Source organism: Phaseolus vulgaris, chromosome 9, assembly GCF_051622355.1.
Source record: "Phaseolus vulgaris cultivar YP4 chromosome 9, ASM5162235v1, whole genome shotgun sequence".
In the NCBI taxonomy this organism is placed as follows: domain Eukaryota; kingdom Viridiplantae; phylum Streptophyta; class Magnoliopsida; order Fabales; family Fabaceae; genus Phaseolus; species Phaseolus vulgaris.
The window spans coordinates 28,484,489-28,506,515 of NC_143506.1; the positions used below are offsets into that span (position 1 = coordinate 28,484,489).

The following is a 22,027-nucleotide window of genomic DNA, read 5'->3' on the forward strand; positions in this document are numbered from 1 at the left end:
TTCATAATGGCCAGAACATATTTTTTTAAATCAAAGTTGGTTTGCAAAAGCACAAAACACATTCAAAAACCTCAATTACCATGGGTCCTATAATAAAGCCTGTCTCCCCTTTCTGGAGCATTTTTATTTTTTGCATTGTAACCAATGGTACGTTATATTATATATGTAAAATATAATAAAAAGAAATAAAGAAATTAAATTATACTAATGGTTTTTCTCACCTCATTTGTGTTGATTTGTGACATTTGTCATTATATTATTCTCTTATTGATGGAGTTTCTAGAAAAATGACTCCATGTAACTTTGACTACAGTAATGGTTAGTAACCGGAAAAAGAAACATAAATGTCTTCATTAATAAAATGACGGTTACCAACGTAGTTATGAAAATGAAATGTTGATCGAAAATATAATGGTAGATGAGTAGGAATAATAGGTCTCTTGTATTGAAAGTGAATTGGTTCTTCTAACTAATATTATCAAAGGACATGGATATTGATACATTGGTGAAAGAAAGCTTTGTCCCACAGCCCTTGCAAGAAAGTTGTACGAAAGATATGATTCCTTTGGGAAATCCTTCATCTCATCAACTCTTGCAAGAGCATTTTCACCATATTGATGAGTTTCAATTCAGTGTGCCCTCATCGATTAATTCAACATTTCATGCTTTTCACAATTTCACCTTTACACCTTCATCACCTAATTTAGATGTATATGAGTGCAAGCCTTTTGTTATGGACAATTTCCTTTATGGAAATTCTCAAAGAAATATTGAACTAGATATCATGGTTTCAAATCAAAGCTTTTTGCCTTTTACTCCTCAACAAATCAAACACTCCAATTTTGCTTTACCAGATGAACTTTCATGCATATCCTCAATGAATTATTACAAAGGAATTGGCGTTAACAAAAACCATAGATCCTATCCAACCACTCGAAGAACATACAAAGTTCACAAGAAGTCCAACACAGTCAAGGGGCATTGGACAATAGAAGAAGATGGGTAAAAAACATAATAATTTCATGAAATTTGTCATTTGTGGCCATTTACGCCATGCTTTTACATTGTTTCATGGTCACAGTTTCGTTGTCATGATATACATGACTACAACTGCAGGTTGCAAAAATTGGTCACAAACCCTTTTTAAAACCTTGTCATATTTATACCATATTATTTGTTTACAATATGCAAATTCTATTAAAAATATGCATTTGTGTTTGCACGAACAGAATATTGATTCAACTGGTGGAACAATACGGATTAAGGAAGTGGTCTCATATTGCTAAGATATTGCCTGGAAGAATTGGAAAACAGTGCAGAGAGAGATGGCATAACCATCTAAGGCCTGATATCAAGGTATAATTTTTTTTTATCATATTTTATGTACACACTTTATCTTATGTTTTGAATTTTTGTGGTGCCATTATGCAGAAGGACACATGGAATTGTGAAGAAGATAAAATACTAATCGAAGCTCATGCTGAGATTGGAAACAAATGGGCAGAGATTGCTAAAAGGTTGCCTGGAAGAACTGAGAACTCGATCAAAAACCACTGGAATGCAACCAAGAGAAGGCAATATTCCAAAAGAAAGTGTCGATCCAAGTACCCTAGAGGCACCCTTCTCCAAGAGTATATCAAGAGTTTGAACTTAGACAAGAACCCCCCAAGAGATTATAGGAGAAAATCTTGTGTTAATTATGCTACTCCCATGAATATCAAAACCAGCACAAGCAAAGCCACTGCACCAGCTTTGCCCCAGACAGTTTTTCAATTTTGTGCCACTGAATGCTTGGCACCAAATTCTGATTTCAATGTGGTTCCAGATTTTCTCTTTGGTGAGAATTTGTTTGAAGAAGGATGCTGTATCGATTCTCTTCTAGATGGTGTGCCTTGTGTTCCTCTCGAGAATAACAAAATTTTTGAAGGAAAAATGCAATTTGATGGAATGATGGAGGGAATAAAACATTGTGATTATGGAGGAATAGAGTGTGTTGCATGTGTTAATATGGATGAGAATGATGTTGAGAGAGATATGGCACTAGAGATGTTGAAGGTTGAAGTTAAGAATGAGCTGGATTTGGTTGAGATGATCTCTCAGATTAATAATGAAACTTTTTATGTGTAATTATATAGTGCTTTCAATAATACCTACATTGAGTCAAAGAAATAATGATTCTAATGTTACCGTTTTATGAGGTATTGTGGTTTTTTAAGGATCCTTGTTGGAGGAGGAAAGTATATTTAATGTTTTGAATTACCATAATTGAGCAAGAGAAAATGAAATGGAATCTTTCATTCACATTTCTCTATGGATGCAATGCTGATGGAATTACTAAGAGAATGAAATTTTACGAATTTAAACAAAATTAAAAAAGTATGAAAATTGTTATCAAATTTAAACGTGTGATTTTTTTTAGCTGTTTGTCCTAGTTTAAAGTTTAGATGAGTGATTAAAATAAATATTCGAATAAAAAGGATATTTGTTATATTTAATAGTGAATTCAATAAATTGTGTTTCGTGAACACCTGTAAACATATTTTCTTAATTAACTGATTTTCTTAATTTTTAAGTGAATATAACATATAACCATAGGTGGTATGTAGTTTTCTCAAAATTTAATATTTTGTATCTATTAAGTGACACACATAATTATCACCACTTTAAAAAAAATATCATTGGTCATTTAGTAAGAGATAAAAATAAAATGGTCATATTTGAGGATAAAACAATGAAAAGATGAAACTTCATTTTTTTTTTCACAATGTCATTATTTTAAAATAATTGATATTTCGTGCTTTTAAAATAACTTTTTTATTTATCACAATTTTTATCCACTTTAAGTATAAACTTCCGATTCTTTTTATACTTTTTTATTTATGTTGTCACTATGATTCAAGGATCAAGGGATATACATTTTTTAATGCTCTAATTTTGATTGCTACCATTAGGTCTATACAACACATTTTAATAAAATCCCTCTAAACGTTTATCATTTTTTTTTAAAATAAACTTAATCACTCAGTTACTCAATCGTGAGAACAAAATTACTATGTATAATAAGCTCTTTATTTAAACTTTGCATGTTATTAATTATAAAATGGAAAAAGTGATTACTTATGTGATTAACTTATTAAGTATGTGAAATAAGATAATTAGAAAATGGAGTATTCCAATAATAATTCTTGAAAATTTATCAAAAATTGGTCATAAATTTAGTAAAGGGTCATGTATATACAAGAATAGAGACAATACTAATTGTTTTTTTCTTTACAATGAAATAAAAACACTGAAAAATTAAATGAAATGATATGAGAGAAAAGGTATATGTTAAAAAGATAAATTAAAATATATAAAGTACCGTATTTTTATCATAATGGAGGTATTACTATTACTAATACATAATAAAAAGAAACTGAAAGCAGTCAAAGGATGCGTTAATTATGGGTAATTGAGTGATTTAATGTGTTCGATTGTTTCATTTTAGGATTAATTAAGACTTAAAATCCAACAACCCCAAACTCAATTAAATAAAAACAGGTACGCCAGACATTAATAAGGATGTTAATAAGCTGCATAAAACATTTGAATGCTAAGTAGTATAAAATAATAATAATAATAATAATAATAATATAATAATAATAATAATAATAATAATATAATAATAATAATATAATAATAATAATAATAATAAAGTAATAAAATGTTATTTTGTTAAGTTAATTTAATTTATTCATTCAAAATATTCGGTTGGGTTACTTTGATTTAAACTTTCCCTAACGGATTTGGTTAGTTTTGAGTGGGTTTTGATTTAAACATTAAAAATATTAAAACAAAAAATGTTTAAATAGGGATATATTTATTCGGCTTTTGCCTCCCTCTACCTCTTCAATTTCTAACTGCACCGCCAAAACTCAACTTTTGAAAATTTGTTATCCTATTTTTTAGTCTGAAAAAAGGCTTTAGCCGAACACACAATGATTTCCAGAATTGATATGATTTTTTTGAATTACACATTTCGAAACAGTGTTTCTAGAACCCAATTTAGTTTATTCTAGAAGGTGCATTCTATAAGTAATTCACAAGGGTTCTGGAATGGAATTTCAAAATATTTTTGGAAGACTAAATCCAAAAGGTTAAGGAATTATATGTCTCTTGCAAAGTGTGTTCTAGAATTGAATATTTATTTTCAGAAAGAGAAATCTAAGAAGAGAAATTCAAAAATAATAGTTGAGATTTCTAAAAAGATATTCTGATAATTGTTTTTTTTTATTTTGAAAATCATATTTGGAAATAGAAAATTATAATTTTGGAATTATCTTTCTATAAATCTAAATTATTATTTTAATTTTTTTTTCATAAATTGAATTTTATAGTTCGGATTCGTTAATCTAAAATGTTGGAAGTTTTTGGTTTTTCAGTGACTAAATTTTATTTTTGGCAGAAATAAATTAAAAATTGTACACAATGATATCAAAGGATTTCTAGAAATAGAAATCCAAAATACTAGTTGAGATTTTCAAAAAGATATCATGAGAATTGTATTTTTCCATTTCGGAAAAAATTCTGAAATACAAAATTATAATCTTGGAATTGTCTTTATAGAAATCTCAACTGCTATTCTAAATTTCTCTTTTCAGAAATTGAATTTTATAGTTCGAATTCATTAATCTAGAGAATGTTGGACATTGTTGGTTTTTAGTGACTAAATTTTATTTTTGGCAGAAATGGATTAAGAATTTTACACAAGGATATCAAAGTAGGTTGAGGTTTGAGTAAGTCTAAATGTTAATATGAAATATTCTATGTACGGTGCATTTGTAATAAAAGAGGTATAGTTTAATGTCATATTAGTATTTACATAGTGTGTATTCATGAAACATCTTTGGTAAATTAAATATAAAGTTGTCACGTTTTTTAAGTATTCTCTATTCAAAATGATCTCTTGAAGTGGGAAAAATGGGTGGCTTATAAATTTGGATTTGTTATATTAAGGTCAAATACATCAAATGTGTAACAAGGAAGGAAGACATCCATATTATTAAGTTTTGAGAGATGAGATAAATACGAACGATACAAAAATGACTTAAAAATAACTAATAGTGGAAGTAGGAAATGTAAATGTCCTTTTAGATTGAGAGGGAAATCGGTACAATTTGATGAAGAATGGATTGTGAAGTTACTTTATGTCTCTCATAATCACAACTTAGAAAATACGATGGAAAGTCATCTATATGCTGATAGGTTAACACTTAATGAGAATATGGTCAATGCTTGTTGATATGACAAAGAGTTTAGTGAAACCTAGAAATATTTTCCTGACAGTAAAGGACCACAATGAGAATAATGTAACCACCATAAAGCAAGTTTATAATGTAAGGTATGTGTATCGTAGATCAGACCAAGGTCGTAGAACTAATGCAAAAATTGATGATGTTACTTGAGTGAGACATGTAAATGTAGTGACAGATATATTTCGGACACACCCTAATTTAGTGAAACTACTGAATTCCTTTAACATGGTATTAATGATGGATAATATGTACAAAACTAATAGGTATAGGATGTCCTTACTTGAGGTTGTGGGTGTTACCTCATTGGGTTTGACCTCCTCTGTTGCATTTGTTTTATTGGCATGTGAGCGTGAAAATAATTTGTGTGGGCGCTTGAGAGACTTAAAGGGTTGCTTTTTAGATTTGATTCATATCGTAGGGTAGTAGTCAATGATAGAGATATTTCTCTCATGAATGCAATAATTTTTGTGTTTTCCAAAGCTTGTAATCTATTATGTTGCTTTTACATTGATAAAAATATGAAAGTAAAGTGTAAAATGTTAGTGCATCCATGAGAGGCATGAGATCAAGTCATGGAAGTGATGCAATCCAAGTAGCCAAATAGATGACCAAGGACTCAAGAGACAATTCACTATGTGATCAGTCATCTAAGCACTCAAGACAAGGCCCTACCAAATATTAGAAGGACCTCAACAGAAAAAGAACTGGGCATAGACCAGACCAAAACATCAAATGTTCTTTCTTCTAGTCTTCTTACAAGACAAAGATGTTGTAAATAATTGGGCTCACTTTGGGGTCCAAATAGAAAAATAGGCTAGAATAGGTTCACATAGCATAAATGGGAGTGTACTTAGCAAAATGGGTTTGTGTCAAACCCACTTTTTCAAGACAAGGTTGTTGAACAAAGGCTTTGATGACTCCAAATCTTGAAGAATTGTGTGATGTTTTGTTGCTGCTTGTTTTGTTGGGTATTTTGTAGTTTTTGAATTTGTAATCCACTTCAAGAATTGATCCAAGGCCATTTGATCTTGAAACCTTTTAAAAAGATAAGTTTTCAAAGATAAATGGAAAATTAATCAGTTTATTTATTGTTTCAATTGGTTGTTTTACACTTAGAAGCTTTTGAAAGAGTTTTAGATTAACTTCTCTGCGGAAGCAACCCAGCATAGAGATAACCACAAATGAAAAAACTTAAAGTATTAACGAATTGACCGAGCCAAAAATGAAATGGTTAAAGGAATGAAAAAAGTTTTATCGACTGAACCACCAAGGGTCGCTAATAATCCACTTATATTGGTCCCTAATGTGATGGCTGAAATTCACAATTCCCATTCGCCATCGAAAACTACTCGGTCGCTCAAAAATTAATACTTTTGGTTGCTAATTCGGTCACAGAAAGCATCATTTTTATTTTCTTCAACACAACCACCAATTTAGTGACCAAACCTTTTGCCTCTTCCACTTTTGGTCACTATTTTGGTTTCATCATTTTGATAGATTGTACATTAGTCCTTGCCCAATATAACATTATTCTCAATGTCAAACAATTGACTTATGCTAAGTAGGTTGTGTTTTAAACCTTCTACTAATAACACATTGCTAATATACAAAGAAGGTTTTAGACTTACCTAACCGCCACCAATCACCTGACCATGTTGGTCTCTTTCGAAAATTACTTTTCCTCCTTTCTTCAATTTGAGGTCTGGGAATATATACTTTTCTATTGTCATGTGATGTGGTCAAGAAAATGTGGCATGTCGTATTGTTATAAAACAATGTCAAATTTTAGATAAAACAAAATTGCATCGAAAGGTATAGAAAAGTTAACTTACATCATTGTTGGATATTGAATCTAGAGGCAATATGTACTAGATAGTATGGTTAATGTACCATTGCATGTATCATGTCACACAAATGGCATTACCACTTAATTGAATACCTTCAATGAGACGATTATATCTATCAGTCAACATATTATCCACCTTTGATGGTACCTTGACCAATATTTGTCTATTATACCTCTCATATTTTTTTTTGTAGCTAATCTAAGTTTAATGAGTTTGATAGAATAGCTTTTCGAAAACCAAATTGTCACATTACCCGGTCAACTTGATGAAATTCAATAATGTCAAAACATATAAGAGAAACTACTATCCTACACACAGAAGAAACCTTAACAATTATTAAGGGAGTGACATCGTCTCTACTGCAAGAAGTCCACAAGAAATGAAAAAAATTATCATTAGTATTAGACAATAAATATTGTTAAGATTTGTTGTAAGTTTAATTTTATTAAAAGAACGTGTTTGGGTTGTAATTGATTTAACGTCTTCCTTATTAAACTCACTGTAGGTGAGTATTCTCTTTGTAACGGTGCACGAGACCGCCTTACATAAATAATTATTATAAAGAATATAAATGTTAATAAATATTCAAAGTTTCATTTGGAAAAGTAATTATGTATATAGAAATTAATGTCTTCGGTAAGTAATGGCTCAATTGACGAGGAAAAGCATTTAATATGTTTCCAAGCCCAACATTGCAATAGTAGCATCCAACCTTTTATGTTATCTTGGTTGAAGTCAATTCTATAATCTAAAGCACGATTAACACAAGTCAAGACAGGTCAATTCCAATTATAATTTTTAACGCGTGTTAAATCAGTCAATAATAAAATATACATGAAATGCATTCTACTTGTTGATATATCAGGCATAGTAAATTCCAATCAGTGAAAGAATATATACTCGTACATGTTGAGCAATCATATCATATAAGAATTATAATTTAATAGTAATAGTTAGAAATAATTTTAATAATTATAATTATTGTAATAATATATAATTTTAATTCTTGTAAATAATTATTATAATTATAAATAATTGTATTTTAATTTTTGATTTTTTTAAATAAATATAAAAGGTGGATAAAGAAAACGGAAGAAAAGTGAAAATAATAATCATAAAAAGATTACATAGTAGCACACCATTACTTCACTCGGTTACACCTATCAAGTTACATTGAACCCACTTTTATGCAAAGTTGTAATAAAAAATAGAGACGGCAAAGTGGGTCAGGTTTCAATATGTCAACCTGTCATCATTTAGGTGGGGAAGGTCAACCTTTTGAACCTATCAGCCCGTATTGGTCTGATCCGTCTAACTCGCCAACCCGACAGGCCACAAGCGGGACAAGGCATGGACTAGCCCATCAATTCGTTCTTTTTTTTTTTATCTTTAGCACTTTTAAAGAGGAATTTCATGATTTTAGAATTAAAATTGGTAATGGTCAATGTTTTATATATAACTTTATTTACATTATTTGATTCATTGAAGTATTGTTTATTTTTACTTTATTTTGTTAGACATTAAACCTTATGTGATCATAATATTAAATTTTGATTCCATTTTATTATTCTTCCTTGCATTTTTATTGTCCAAAAAGTAATATCAATGACAACATCCAAATAAATAGACCAAATCAAAAAATTACAAAAAAAAAATTGAAAAAAAACTCATCATCACCTTATAATAGAACAAATTATCAATTTTAATACGTATATCAGCCTAACTCGATCAAAAACTCAATCCAAAACAAAACGGACTAAACCATTTTACCCATTTAAAAACACGGTTGTAATTTTATAAGTGGATACTTATAACAAAACATGTGATCCTCATTTTGTTGTAACTTTGTAAGTGGATCTCATGCTTATTATAACAAAACATGTGTGTGATCCGCATTTTAAAGACTCGATGAATAGTCCACCTCCCATATTTCTTGACGTGATGAACCATCCTATTGACCCTCACCTAATTATTAAATGCAAACTAGCATCTTTTGTTACTTATTGTATCACGTTCAAGGCATTTAAACCTAATCATAGCTAGCCCTTTTTAATTTAATTAATAAAAACATTATTTAAATAACCTGTCAATACAATTCTATTCACTTGTTCGAAAGTTTATTTATAACAATCCGTTAAAGAATTCCATTTTAATATACTATCAATATCATATCAAATATTTTTACATTATGAACTTATTATAAATTATTTTAAATACTACTTTTTACTTAATCATTATAATATTTAATAATATATATATGTGATACTTATAATTTGCTGAAATAAAGATTATTTAAACTGAATAACAAAATTGCATTATTTAACTAAATTCGATGTTTTCAAATGAAATTTCATATTTAAATTTTATTGACACTTCTATCAATTCAATAGATATATATTATAAATTTCTCTCTTAAAACTCATTAAATTAAATTCTTAAAATTAGGACATAATAAAATAATTAAATCAAAGTAAAACATCTTCTTACAAAATGTCGATTTTTACAGAAAAAATTAAATATCAACCCAGTTAAAAATCATTTGAGATTGAACAGACGTTTTTATTCTTTTTTTTTTTCTAAATTGGTATTAGAAAGTGAATTGTAATCAAATAAAAAAAATTGAATTATTATAAATGATCTAACCTCCACACTTGTTTCTGATGGAGTAGGCGCAAGTTACCGAATTTATACATACTTTTTATGACCAAGTGGTGATATTTGACATCACTAAAAAAGACCAAATACATTCATCTAATATCACTAAAAGACAAAATATATTCACTTAACATTATTAAAAGATAAAAATAATTTATTTATTTTTAATGTAAAATCATAATATATATTATTATATTATTAAAGTTGGTGGTTAGATTGGAGTGTTTTTTTTGGAGTTTATATTTTTGTTTATGACCAATTCATGTTTATCACTTAAGTTGTATTTGAATTGAGGAGTGAAAGTGTGAAAATTTGAGAGGAAAGTGTGAACAAAGTGAACATATTTTGATTTGGCTATGTTAGAATGAATTTTTTAGGAACGTTTATTGAAGGGTTGTTTCTTTCTGCACCCTAACAAACTTCTTCATGCACCCCATCATTTTATAAGAAGATTGTTTTACCCCTTTTAAAAACGACTTTTGATTTTTTCTTTTCGAAACATACCGCACGTGTTACGACCTCAGTCCAAAAATAATTTGACATACCTTTCGCTTTAAGCATGCTCCCCGTCATGTCCATGATTGTTCTATTCTTTCTCTTGGCAACTACATTGTGTTGAGGTGTGTAGGGACAAATTATGTTATGCTGCAACCCAAATTCTTCACAGTGCCTCTTGAACTCATTAGACTTGTACTCACCCCCTCCATCACTAAGCACCATCTTAATTAGTTTGTCACTCTGTCTTTCAACAATGCTTTAAATATTTTAAAGCATCGAAATACCTTATCCTTGCTTTTCAATAGATAAATCTAGGTTTTCCTTCAACAATCATCAATAAAGGTTAAAAAATACTTATTACCTCCAATTGATGATATGTTCATCGAGCCACAAACATTTGTATGAATAAGCTCCAAAGAAAATTTTGCACGCCAAGGCTCCTTAACAAATGGTATCTTGTGATTCTTTCAAAAAATGCAAGTCTCACACAATTGGTCAGGGTGATGAATATGGGGTAAACCATTCACTCAATTTCGTTTGTAGAGATTTTCTAGACTCTGAAAATTTAAGTGTCCAAAGCGTAAATGCCATAACCGCGATTCATTATTCACTATTGTATTCAATCACTTGAAATCACCCATATGAAAATCTACTGAAAACATACGGTTTTTTGATAAAAAGGTTTTAAGAATCAAACTACATTTTTTTTTTATCAAAAATTGAGAATTGATTTTCAACTATGTGCATTACGTAACCCTTTTCGGCCAGTTGTCCCATACTCTACAAATTACTTTTCATATCAGATACATAGAAAACATCATAGATATACATGTGATCACCATTCTTCAATGTGATAAGAATTCGTCCTTTTCCAGGCACCGAAACAAACCTGCCATCACCGAATTTCACTTTTGTGCGAAATGAGTCATCCAAATCTGCAAGCAGCTCCTTCTGACCACACATATGGTTCGTGCAACCTGTATATCAAATTTGATTGTTTGAAGTTTCATTTGATGTGGTTGTCATTAGTACAACATGATCTTTTTCATCTTGTTTGTGATTATTGTCTTCTTGAGCACAATTGGCAGCATGATTATCACAATTTGATCTGCACTCATTTGCATAATGGTCACGTTTATGGAAGTTATAACACTCCACATTTGATTTATTATACATGCCTCCTCATCCTCCGTGACCACGTCTTTCGCGCCAAGAGTTATTTGAACTTGGATTGTGATTGGAACTAGTGTTGTTTTGCTCAACGCCTCCATCATTCTGGCCACCACGACCTTTGTTGGAATAGCTACCATCACGTCCCCGTCCTCTGCCTCGTGAACTACCGTGTTTATGATAAGAGCTACCAATTGAGGTTTGTGCTTGTAAATCCCGTTCAATTGGTTTTTCAATCTTATTGTCATTCATTCGCTGCTCATGCACTCGCAGGGAACCGGACAATAACCTTACTGTCATTGTTGAAATGTCATTGGCCTCTTTAATTGTGGCAACAACATGTTCAAATTTGGGATTTAAAGACCTCAAAATCTTCTCCACCTTTGCTTGCTCCGAATGTGTTTCACCATTGGTCTTCATCTGATTTGTCAAGGCAAAAACTTTACTTATATAAACATCAACAGTCTCTGTGGTTTCCATCTGCAACAATTCATATTGGTGTCTTAGGGTTTGAAAACACACCCTCTTGATCTTGTCATCACCTTTATAATTGGTTGACAAAATGATTCAAGCCTCACTTGCAGTTGTTGCTCATTTTATTTGCTCAAACGTCTCGTCATTCATCCCTTGATGGATGAGATACAAAGCATTCTTGTCATTCTTCTTCTGATCATGATGCGCTAGTTGTTGCGTCTCAGTGCATTATCAACTAATGCAGACACTCTACTCTCAACGACATCTCATAACTCATGATAATCAAACAAAACTCTCATTTGCACACACACCACTGATTGTAATTTTTTCCATCAAGGATAAGGACTGATAATTGGGTAGAGTTCATGATAACAGACTGACTTTGATACTAGTTGTAGAAACTAATTGAAGAAAATAACAGAAGACAAAAAGTTGTAGAAACTGATTGAACGTAATTGCACAAAATTGTAAAATTGTTGAACTGATACATTCATTTTGATTTGCTTCAATTATATAATAAAATTACAATTACTAAAAATTATAAAATAGGAATACTAACAGCCCTGTAAACTAACCACTAATGCAATATTAATGGTAAATAATTTAAGACTAATAAAATTTGAATTAATAACCAACAAAGAAGTCGTGCTAATTAATAATGACTTTTGTAATACCGAAATCGTGGCACTTGTAATGACTTCAACTTATAGAAATTGTATCACATAGAAAAGACCAATTGTATAAAAGTTGCATGAAATTGTAATATTTTATGAAAGTTTGATTAAATGTGTTCTAAATTTCAATAATTATTACTCCTGAATATTCTAAATTTATAATAATTTAAACTTTTAAACAACTTAATTTATATTGTATGAATAATATTTCAGGCTCTAAAATTATTATTAATTACATTTGTCAATATATAGGTAATAACATTAAATGTGTCAATTCAATTTTTGTTTTATAAGAAAATTTTATTGACAAAGTAAACATAAATAAATTTAAAATCACAACGAGCATGTTAGGTGACTTGGTGATTAAAAAAAAAAAAGGTGACTTGGTGATTAAGAGAAAATGCATGGATCAAAAGACGCTTCTTCCACTCTTTCAACTTGACTTTCCAAGTTTCATCATTAAAAATGGGGAGATTGTTAAGGAAGAAGTTTAACATTTTACAATTTTGATTAAGTGTCTAAACCAACAAAGCATGTAGTTGCGTTTGGTCAGACAAAAAACAAATCATATCATTATATTGTTTGTTAAATGATAAGAGATTGTTGATCAACAACAACATTTATCAATTGAAGAATGAGAAAGAGACGAAAGAACATTGAACAAACCTTACACTTCATTTGATAAGCATTGATGAATGTCAGACGGAAGGAGCATCACAAAGATAAACCAAAACGTCTGATAAAGAAGTTGATGCAAACCCATATGAGAGACTGTAGTAAAAAATAAGAGGTCACATAGCTAGAGACTTGATCAAGAGTTTACTAGGAATTTATGCCTAATTGGGCTTGTTTGGACCTTCTATAAGGCATTTGGGCCCAAGTTCAACTTAATGTCATTTTTCCCCTTTTCATTGGAGATTTTATTGAAGCATGGATTGCCACATGTAAATGGTTAGGATTTTAGAAGCCTAAAGGACAAATCACTAGTGCTACATGTCACTATGTGAGTGGATAGGATTTTAGGATCTTAGAGACAAGTTTAGGAGAGTAAGACACTATAAATAAGAGTGTTTACCATGTAATATGGATATACTTTGTTTGAGTAATGAATTTTCTACCAAATTGGTTTCAAAATTTCTCTTAGTCTCTCTTTTCATTTGCTCTCATTCTCAAAAGCTTAGAGCATTGTTAGAAGGTTGACCTAACCTCCTTCCTAACACTTATTATCCTCCATAAACTCGTGGTTTCCATTGTTTTTTATCTTCACTTCTTCAATTTCCATTCAAATCCATTTCAACAGAAGAATTTGTCAATGAACCAATGAGAACCCCATCAGAAGTTAAAGAGTATCAGATGATAAACTTAATGCAGACTCCAAACTAACAAAAGATCAAAGAATATCCTGAAGCTTGAGTCTACTTACAGATATTACCTCCTAGATTTATCCTCAAGAAGACTCGCGCTAGACATCAATGTTCAAATATTTCTTGGTACATGAGCTAAAACTACAAGGACCACCAATTCTCTAGACACAACTACTTTCAAATTTTTGCCCAACAACTTGTCTATACGGTGCACCTTTACCATGTAATGGTATATAATGCTCTAATATCGAGGTAAGTATATGTTGTCAATCATGTAAAAGATTGCATAAAGAAGAAAAACATTTTAAACTACTTAAGGTGCATTAAATACAATGGTTAAGTTAAAGCTCGTAAGACCAAAGGAAGACGTGAAAGAAGAGTTGAAGTTGCGCAACGACTATAAACAGTCTCTTAACGATTACCTTCTTTCAACGAATATATAAAGCCTATCATTAAGAAGAATAGTACAAGAGTAAAGAATGCACTATGTCAAAATGTTGTCAAGAAGATAAACAATCCTAAAATGTTTCAAAAAGGATCCCAAAGCTTAAACTAGGATCACTGTCAAAATTTCAATCTTTTCCATGTTAGTAAGAAGTAACTAAAGAGTAAATAATACACAATTTAGCCAAAAGTGTTTGGAGGTTTTTCCTTAACATCAAATTTAGTAAACAACAAACGAGAAGTTAAAGATGAAAAGTGTGATGGAGAACAAATTGCAACCCTAAAAAAGAAAACCTCACCATAAATAAATAAAGAAGAAGAAGGCCAAGAAGACCTTAGTCACGACAAATAACTAACATTGAATGCTTAAATTTAAGGGAAAACTTTTGACTTAAAATCTAATTAATTATAAATAATAATTAATTAATAGATTATACTAAACTTTAATTAATCAAAATTTGAAATAGAATTTAGTTACTATGAAATCAAATGAAAAGAAAAGGGATAAATATATATTTGTAGTCCTGCTTTTACATTACAAAAAATATACATTATAAATACGAAATGTTGTGCCAATGAAATTAAAAAAATGTCCCTTAAAATTTCAAAATATAAAGAACAATATTTTAAATCCTTATTCAGATTTGGATGATGCATTAATATTTTCTAACTCAATATAAAAACATATTAAATAATTAAGAATATTTAAAAATCCTATAAAACAAAATGGTATTAGAATATATACAAAGAAAACGAAACTAGCTCAAACTAGAATTAGATTCTTGCAACATGAAATCTTTCAAGGCACAATAACTCCAGTAACTCCCACATCCTGAAGCATAAAATTTGCCTCTAAATTCTTCAATAAATGATAAAGGATAAGTTCAAAAACCTTAGCGAGACTTTAAAGTATTAGAGTTATAAGTAAACTATTATTTAATAGACTTAGAAAAACCACAAACCCTGGACAAAAAAAACCACGTTAACAAAAAATGGAAAATTAAAAAAAGTTGCGAGCTATGTAGCACAGATACGGATACCGACACTTACACGACATGGATACGAACACGGAGATACGTATAATTTCTAAAATGTAGGACACGGAGTTCAAAAGAATTTGTTCCTTATTTTTATAATCATAATAAAAATTTATACAATAAATTTGAATTTTTAGAAAATTATTGTATTTATACCTTTTAAAATTTAGAATTTTCAAAAATCCAACAAATATTTTTTGAATTGAACATTTCATTGATAAGTGTCCTACGAGCGTCGATACCGATACGTGTATCTGACACGGATACACCCATTTAAGATAAGTGTCTGAGCCTCATAGCGAGGTACCATTTTGCAATGATACTAAAAAATAAGTAACAAAGTTATTATCCATATTATTATGTATTGATAAATTTTATTTTAAATCTCTTCCATCAAAATACCTTCACTTTCACGCATAACGATTCTACAAAAGGAAATTTTTTATATTGATGGTATAAAAACTATATTAATATAATCAACTTACTTCCATATGAAAACAAAAGTGAAGTCATTTTAAGATTAGATAATAGAAGAACTAATATACAATTTATTCATTTATTATAAAATTTTCATTTTAATTTTTCTTAAGCGATTATTGATCATAACTAATATAGTTTAATATAAAGGCGAGTATCACATGGTTTCCAAAGTTATGACTTAATTTTTTATAGAATTATTTCCATTAAAAAATGCAATAGCATTTTGATGAATCAAAATTTAAAATGGACAATTAAACTTGAATAGAACTAATTTAACTCTAAAATAAATATGAATAAATGTTTTCAAGACATATCCTAACAACAAACACTCTTGTGCTCACACAATACGTACAAAATGATAAACAAATATAATTATTTTAATGAATAGTAAGTAAATTACTTGATTGAATTGTCCATGTAAAAATAGTTTAATTAGTTTAATTTAAAATATTGTTTAATTTTCAAATATGTTAATTTTTTAGAGCTAAAATATGTAATTAATTATAACAACCAAAAAAACTACAAAAGTATCAAGTCCAACTAATATTTTTCTTTTAAAAAAATTAAAATAAAAGAAGATCATATATTTTGTATGTACATTTTTTACAATAGATTTTGTGCGTAATATTGTTTAATATATATTATATATGGATTAAAAATATATTAAAATTTTTAAAAAAAATGTGCATCTCACAAATCACACTATTACAATTGTTTTGTTTTATTTTCTAAACATTTTAACTTTTTTTTATTTCTTTTTCTTGTTTTCAATTTCTCACCCACCTTTAAAATCACAAAACTTTGTCTGAAATTTATTTATGTGAATTGTAATGTTAATTTATGTATTTGATGGTGTAAATCACTATTCTCAAGTGTAAGATGTGAGTTCTTTAAATTCTCTATCTCTGATTCATTCTTAACTATTATCACTTTCTTTAACCAAATCCAGTTCTTCTTCAACATGACACACCCACAATCTCTCTTCTCACCCTGCACTCTTCCGTTTCCTTCATGCTATTCCAATCTCAGCTCCCAACGACGCCGTTTCTTTTCTCATCCAGTTTCACCCCTAATTCAAACGACCTCGATTGCCTCCTCAAACGCCACCGTTTCCAGCAATGTAGCTACCTCCATTCAACCTCTGCCCCAGGTCACTCCACAATTCATCAGATTTTAGTTCATAATTTTATGTTTCATTCTTTTAATTTAAATCTAAAACGCGTTTCTAGCTGATTGAAACGCTGATTTCCCGGGTGAATTTGTCGGAAGATGAAGCCGAAGCGTGTCTGGACTCGCTGCTTCAGGACCCAAACGAGGCCTTAATCAGCGCGGTTCTTGTGCTTCTCAGAGCCAAAGGAGAGACTTTCGAAGAAGTGAGTGGTTGTGTTTGCAAAGTTTGAGTTTTTATATTTTGTTGATTTGTTTTTGTGGATTCGTAGGTTGTGGGGTTAGCAAGGGCAATGTTGAGACATGCGACGAAGGTTGAGGGATTGAACGATGTTGTGGATATTGTGGGAACAGGAGGGGACGGTGCCAACACCGTCAACATTTCAACGGGGGCTTCCATTCTCACGGCGGCTTGCGGTGCCAGAGTTGCGAAGGTGTTTGCTGTTGTTAAGTTGCGGTGTGTGAGTAAATTGAAATTGTGTGGTTGAAATTTGAAAGGGTGATGTGTTGCAGCAAGGGAACCGGTCCAGTTCTTCTGCGTGTGGAAGTGCGGACGTGTTAGAAGCCCTCGGAGTGGTGATTGATTTAGGTCCTGAGGTTAGTGCAAGATATCAATTACCAATTTGGAAATCATCTGGACACAATTATTTTGGGGTGTTTTTTTAAAGTGTATTACTTTTGATAATCTATGTTGATCTCAAAATGGGTATTTGTTACTAGAGAGTTTTTTTTTTAATTGTTTAGGCATCAGAGGTTGGAAAATTTGTGTTTGTATTATGTTTTAAAAAATAACATTTCGATCAAACATTGTTTTCTGAATTTTCTTTATCTTTTTTTCCCCACAAAATTGTTTTCATGCGATATGGAAAAAGGGTTTTACTGCAGTAAAAAAAATGCTGCATTATTTAACTTTCTCAAGTTGAAAAAGAAATTATCATTTCGATCAAACATTGTTTTCTGATTTTTTTTTTCTTTTTTTCCCCACAAAATTGTTTTCATGCTAGATGTAAAAAGGGTTTTACCGCAGTAAAAAATAGCTGCATTATTTAACTTTCCCAATTTGTAAAAAAACAAACATTACTTTTATTGATTATTTATGTGGTAACTAATTAAAGTTTTTTACTCTAAATGTCCAAAGAATATACAGGACCAATCAAACAGGACTTTATCATTCTTAGAAATCATGATTTTTGATATATATGAATTTCAGGAATCATGATTACCAAAACAACACTAGAAACACAGGAGGAAATGCATTTAAGTTGTCTTTATTTTGTAATATCGAAGATTGTCACAAAACTGGAACTGTGACCACTGCTGCAATATATTAACAATACTAATCTTTCTGTTAGTGTTCAATTTATGTAATGAAATTGATATTATCCAATACTGTGGTGTATTTCGGGCTTACTTAGAAAATAAAAGTGGTAAGTTTGTTAGTTAAGCTCTGATGCATTTATTGCTCAGTAATATGCATTTTTGTGTATGTTGACTATAGGTTTGTCTTGCATTGATAGAATTTATTGAACAGAAATTGCTATTATTGATGTGTTTGCTTATTTGTTTTTGTTTTGTTATGTTTTGTGAATTAGGGAGTAAAGAAGTGTGTGAATGAAGCTGGGATTGGGTTTATGATGTCTCCAAAATATCACCCGTCGATGAAGATTGTCAGGCCAATAAGAAAGAAGTTGAAGATCAAAACTGTATTCAATATATTGGGTCCAATGTTGAATCCAGCACACGCACCTTTTGCAGTTGTTGGAGTATACACAGAGGACTTGGTAAGTGCCATCCTGTCTTACAGGTTTGACTTGTTATTTATTCAAATAATCTTACAGAAAAGACTTTCGTATCACTCTAATATTTACATGCAGAGTAATCTTCTTCGCAAGTTTTTGGAAAGCCAAAATTGAGTTAAGGATAGAATATCTAAATCATGAAAGGATAAAATATAAAAGTCTATTTGCTCTAAATTTGGAATTAAAGATTTGTAATTTTGAAATCAGGTTGAATTTTGAAGGAATGTTCACATTGAAATCCTACGAACAAGCTGAATTCTTTTCTGTATTATCAACTTGTTTTAGTATTTTTTTTTTCTTTATTCTATAAAGTTGGTCTGTAAAGCATCTGAACTCCGACTTGTTTTTTTCCTTCACATTTTTTTTATTTGTATCCTTCTAAAAATCTCTATAATCCATTGGTTGAACTATTCATCCCTATAGATTGTTTCTCCTCAAATTAAAACTTTTAAATTGCCCAGAGTCATTCTGTTTAACTGAAGAGATTGTACCACAAATCGAATTTGACTTGTTTTATTGGGGAATTGTATTTGTCAAACAAACATTATGGATTATGTGGTTTTTTATACTCTTATTCCAGAAACATTTGCTTTTGTTTATTACTTTTGTATCTTTTCCTTAAAAATAAGATAGAGGTTGAATGGTTGAGGACTAATGTTTCTGACTTTCTCCATCTATGTCATCCCTAATTAGCTATTGGTCATGTTTTTCTGGATAGGTCTCCAAAATGGCTAAAGCACTCAACAGATTTGGCATGAAAAGAGCTTTAGTTGTTCACTCTGAAGGTTTGGATGAGATGAGTCCTCTTGGTAAGATCTCTAGTTTGTTTCTGTATCTGAAATATTTTTCTTTTAAGTTATAAATATCTTAAGCCTATTATGAATAAACTTCTCCATAAGAGCTTACTGGAGAAGAAATAGATTGGTAAAAAAATGAATCAAACTCTTATTACGAGTTAGAATGAAGTTATATGCTTCAACTTTTGGAAAAGTTAGACAAGAAAACTTCTAAAAGGCTCATGGTGAATAATTTAGTTTTAACTTATGAGAAGGAAAGGTTGATTCATTTTATCGCCATATTTTCTCTTCTCTCATAAGTGTGTTTTGAGAAGTTTTTCTAAATCGGTACTATATCTGATCCAGTTATTTGCATTACATGCAGGACCTGGTTTAGTGCTTGATGTTACTGCTGACAGGGTTGATAAGTTCTCATTTGATCCCTGTAAGCATATGTTAGTTTATGGTTTTATATGATTCTGTTATGCAGTAAATTAATAAATCTCTCATGCTGCCAATTGAGTGCTATAATAGATCTTTCATTGGAACAGTGGACTTTGACATTCCTCGTTGTACTATTGAGGACTTAAAAGGTGGTGGTCCCGAGTACAATGCAGAGGTTCTGAAGCGTGTTCTAGGTGGAGAGAAGGGGGCTATTGCAGATGCTTTAGTGAGTACATCTGTTTCATTTCCTTTTTTTTCTTTTAAATATTTTTTGGGGCTGAGAGGATGACATCTTTGTGTAAGTCGTGGGAAGATGCTAGGAGTTTACGAAACTTTGATTGAGATGGAACATGTGCCCTTCTAAATTTGGCCTTGTTACCTTCAAATTTTGTACACATTATTTTGATTGTAACACATCTTACCAAGTGGTTTAGGCATTAATGCACCCTTACAAAACCGCCTTATAAAGTGACAATTATTCGCGTATTATATTTTGATACTATCTATAGTCAATATGGAACTTGAGTTTTTTGTAATACATCCCCCTCACATCCAAAACTATTGAACTTAGTATGTGGATAAGATGGTGAGTGACCTTTTTAATGGATTTAGGATAGGTTCTGATACTATTTTACAAAGAGGTTTATACAGTTGAGTTAGGCATAAACTACTTTGTAAGTTAACCTTTATAATTTTATGGGTTTACGACTCTGATTGCTGTGGAATCATGTTAGTAACCTACCTTGATATCTTGTTTTTCCCTTTTAATATTCTTTTTCCAGCATTAACATTTTGCATCTAAAACAGATAAAAATTGTCCACTTGACGTAATAGGAACAGCAGTTGTTTGGGTCTGTATTTTTCTTTTACTCGGAAGTAGAAAGCTTTAGGGTCCTATTTTATTGAAATCCATTTAGGGCCGCTGTTTATTGTCCTATTCATATAAAACTTTCACAGTGAAATTCCCAATTTCACGAGTTATCCATGTGTTGTTTTGGGGAGTTTTAAGTTGACTGGCGAAGGCCTAACACAGCCCTCCTTTATTCTATAACTTGGAACTGGCCGAGACCATAGAGTTTATAATCAAACTAAATAATGCTGTCTGTTAATGCAACCAACCACATCTTGGTGAGATAAGACTTTTTTGCTGTTAAAATATCGAAATTCGTGTTTATCTCCTGCATAAAATATTTTGATACTTGTCTCATTCTTTATGAATAATCTGGTCTCCTCTGATATTTTGAATGCATTCTCTTGTCTTTTAATTAAGACATGTTTTACTTATTCTGTGCAAACAAAATGGTTAGATTCTAAATGCAGCAGCGGCTCTATTGGTTAGTGGCCATGTGAGGAACCTAGCTGAAGGGGTGGCTCTGGCGCGGGAAACACAACAATCAGGGAAGGCTCTGAAAACTCTCAACTTGTTTAAGGATGTCTCAAATGTGAGTTAAGTTGGATAGTGAACCTACTCAGTTGCAATGCTGTATTGACTAACCTCTTTTCCTGTTTTGTTTTGCAGAAATTTAAAGATGATGTGGGCATGGATGTCTGAATCGTGACTCAGATTTGACTTTTGTAATTCAGGCCTCATGCAGTACATGTTTTACAGAGATGTACAAAAATAATCTCTGTACTGTGCAAAAAAGGGTTTTAGAATAGAAAGAAGGATCATAAATTGTTTACATTTACGTCACAAAAAAGTGACATTGGAAATGGATTCTTTTTGTATCTGAAAAAAAAGGAACCTTGAGTTTTTGAGATTTTGTGTTAGATTTCGTCAAGACAAGATGCTAATAAAGCTTGCATTCATTAAGTGGAATTGTTGCAAAAAAAAGGTTACTTGGTGCTTTCTTTATATTATTTGAATATCTTAAATGCTTTCATCTTTTCCGTTTCCAAACCCC

General features: G+C 30.6%; 2 protein-coding genes across 2 annotated transcripts; both read left to right on the forward strand.

The window, feature by feature from the left end:
• Positions 1–487: 487 nt before the first annotated feature.
• Positions 488–2,127, forward strand: LOC137822341 (transcription factor MYB98). The gene is made up of 3 exons (XM_090295849.1): positions 488–1,002; positions 1,230–1,356; positions 1,432–2,127. The coding sequence occupies exons 1-3, from the start codon at positions 488–490 to the stop codon at positions 2,125–2,127; spliced, it is 1,338 nt and encodes a 445-aa protein (XP_090151975.1).
• Positions 2,128–16,671: 14,544 nt separating this feature from the next.
• TRP1 (tryptophan biosynthesis 1) lies at positions 16,672–22,027 on the forward strand. The gene is made up of 10 exons (XM_068625634.2): positions 16,672–17,087; positions 17,167–17,310; positions 17,377–17,538; positions 17,618–17,701; positions 18,697–18,885; positions 19,622–19,712; positions 20,065–20,124; positions 20,231–20,349; positions 21,431–21,565; positions 21,643–22,027. The coding sequence occupies exons 1-10, from the start codon at positions 16,899–16,901 to the stop codon at positions 21,673–21,675; spliced, it is 1,206 nt and encodes a 401-aa protein (XP_068481735.1). The 5' UTR covers positions 16,672–16,898; the 3' UTR covers positions 21,676–22,027.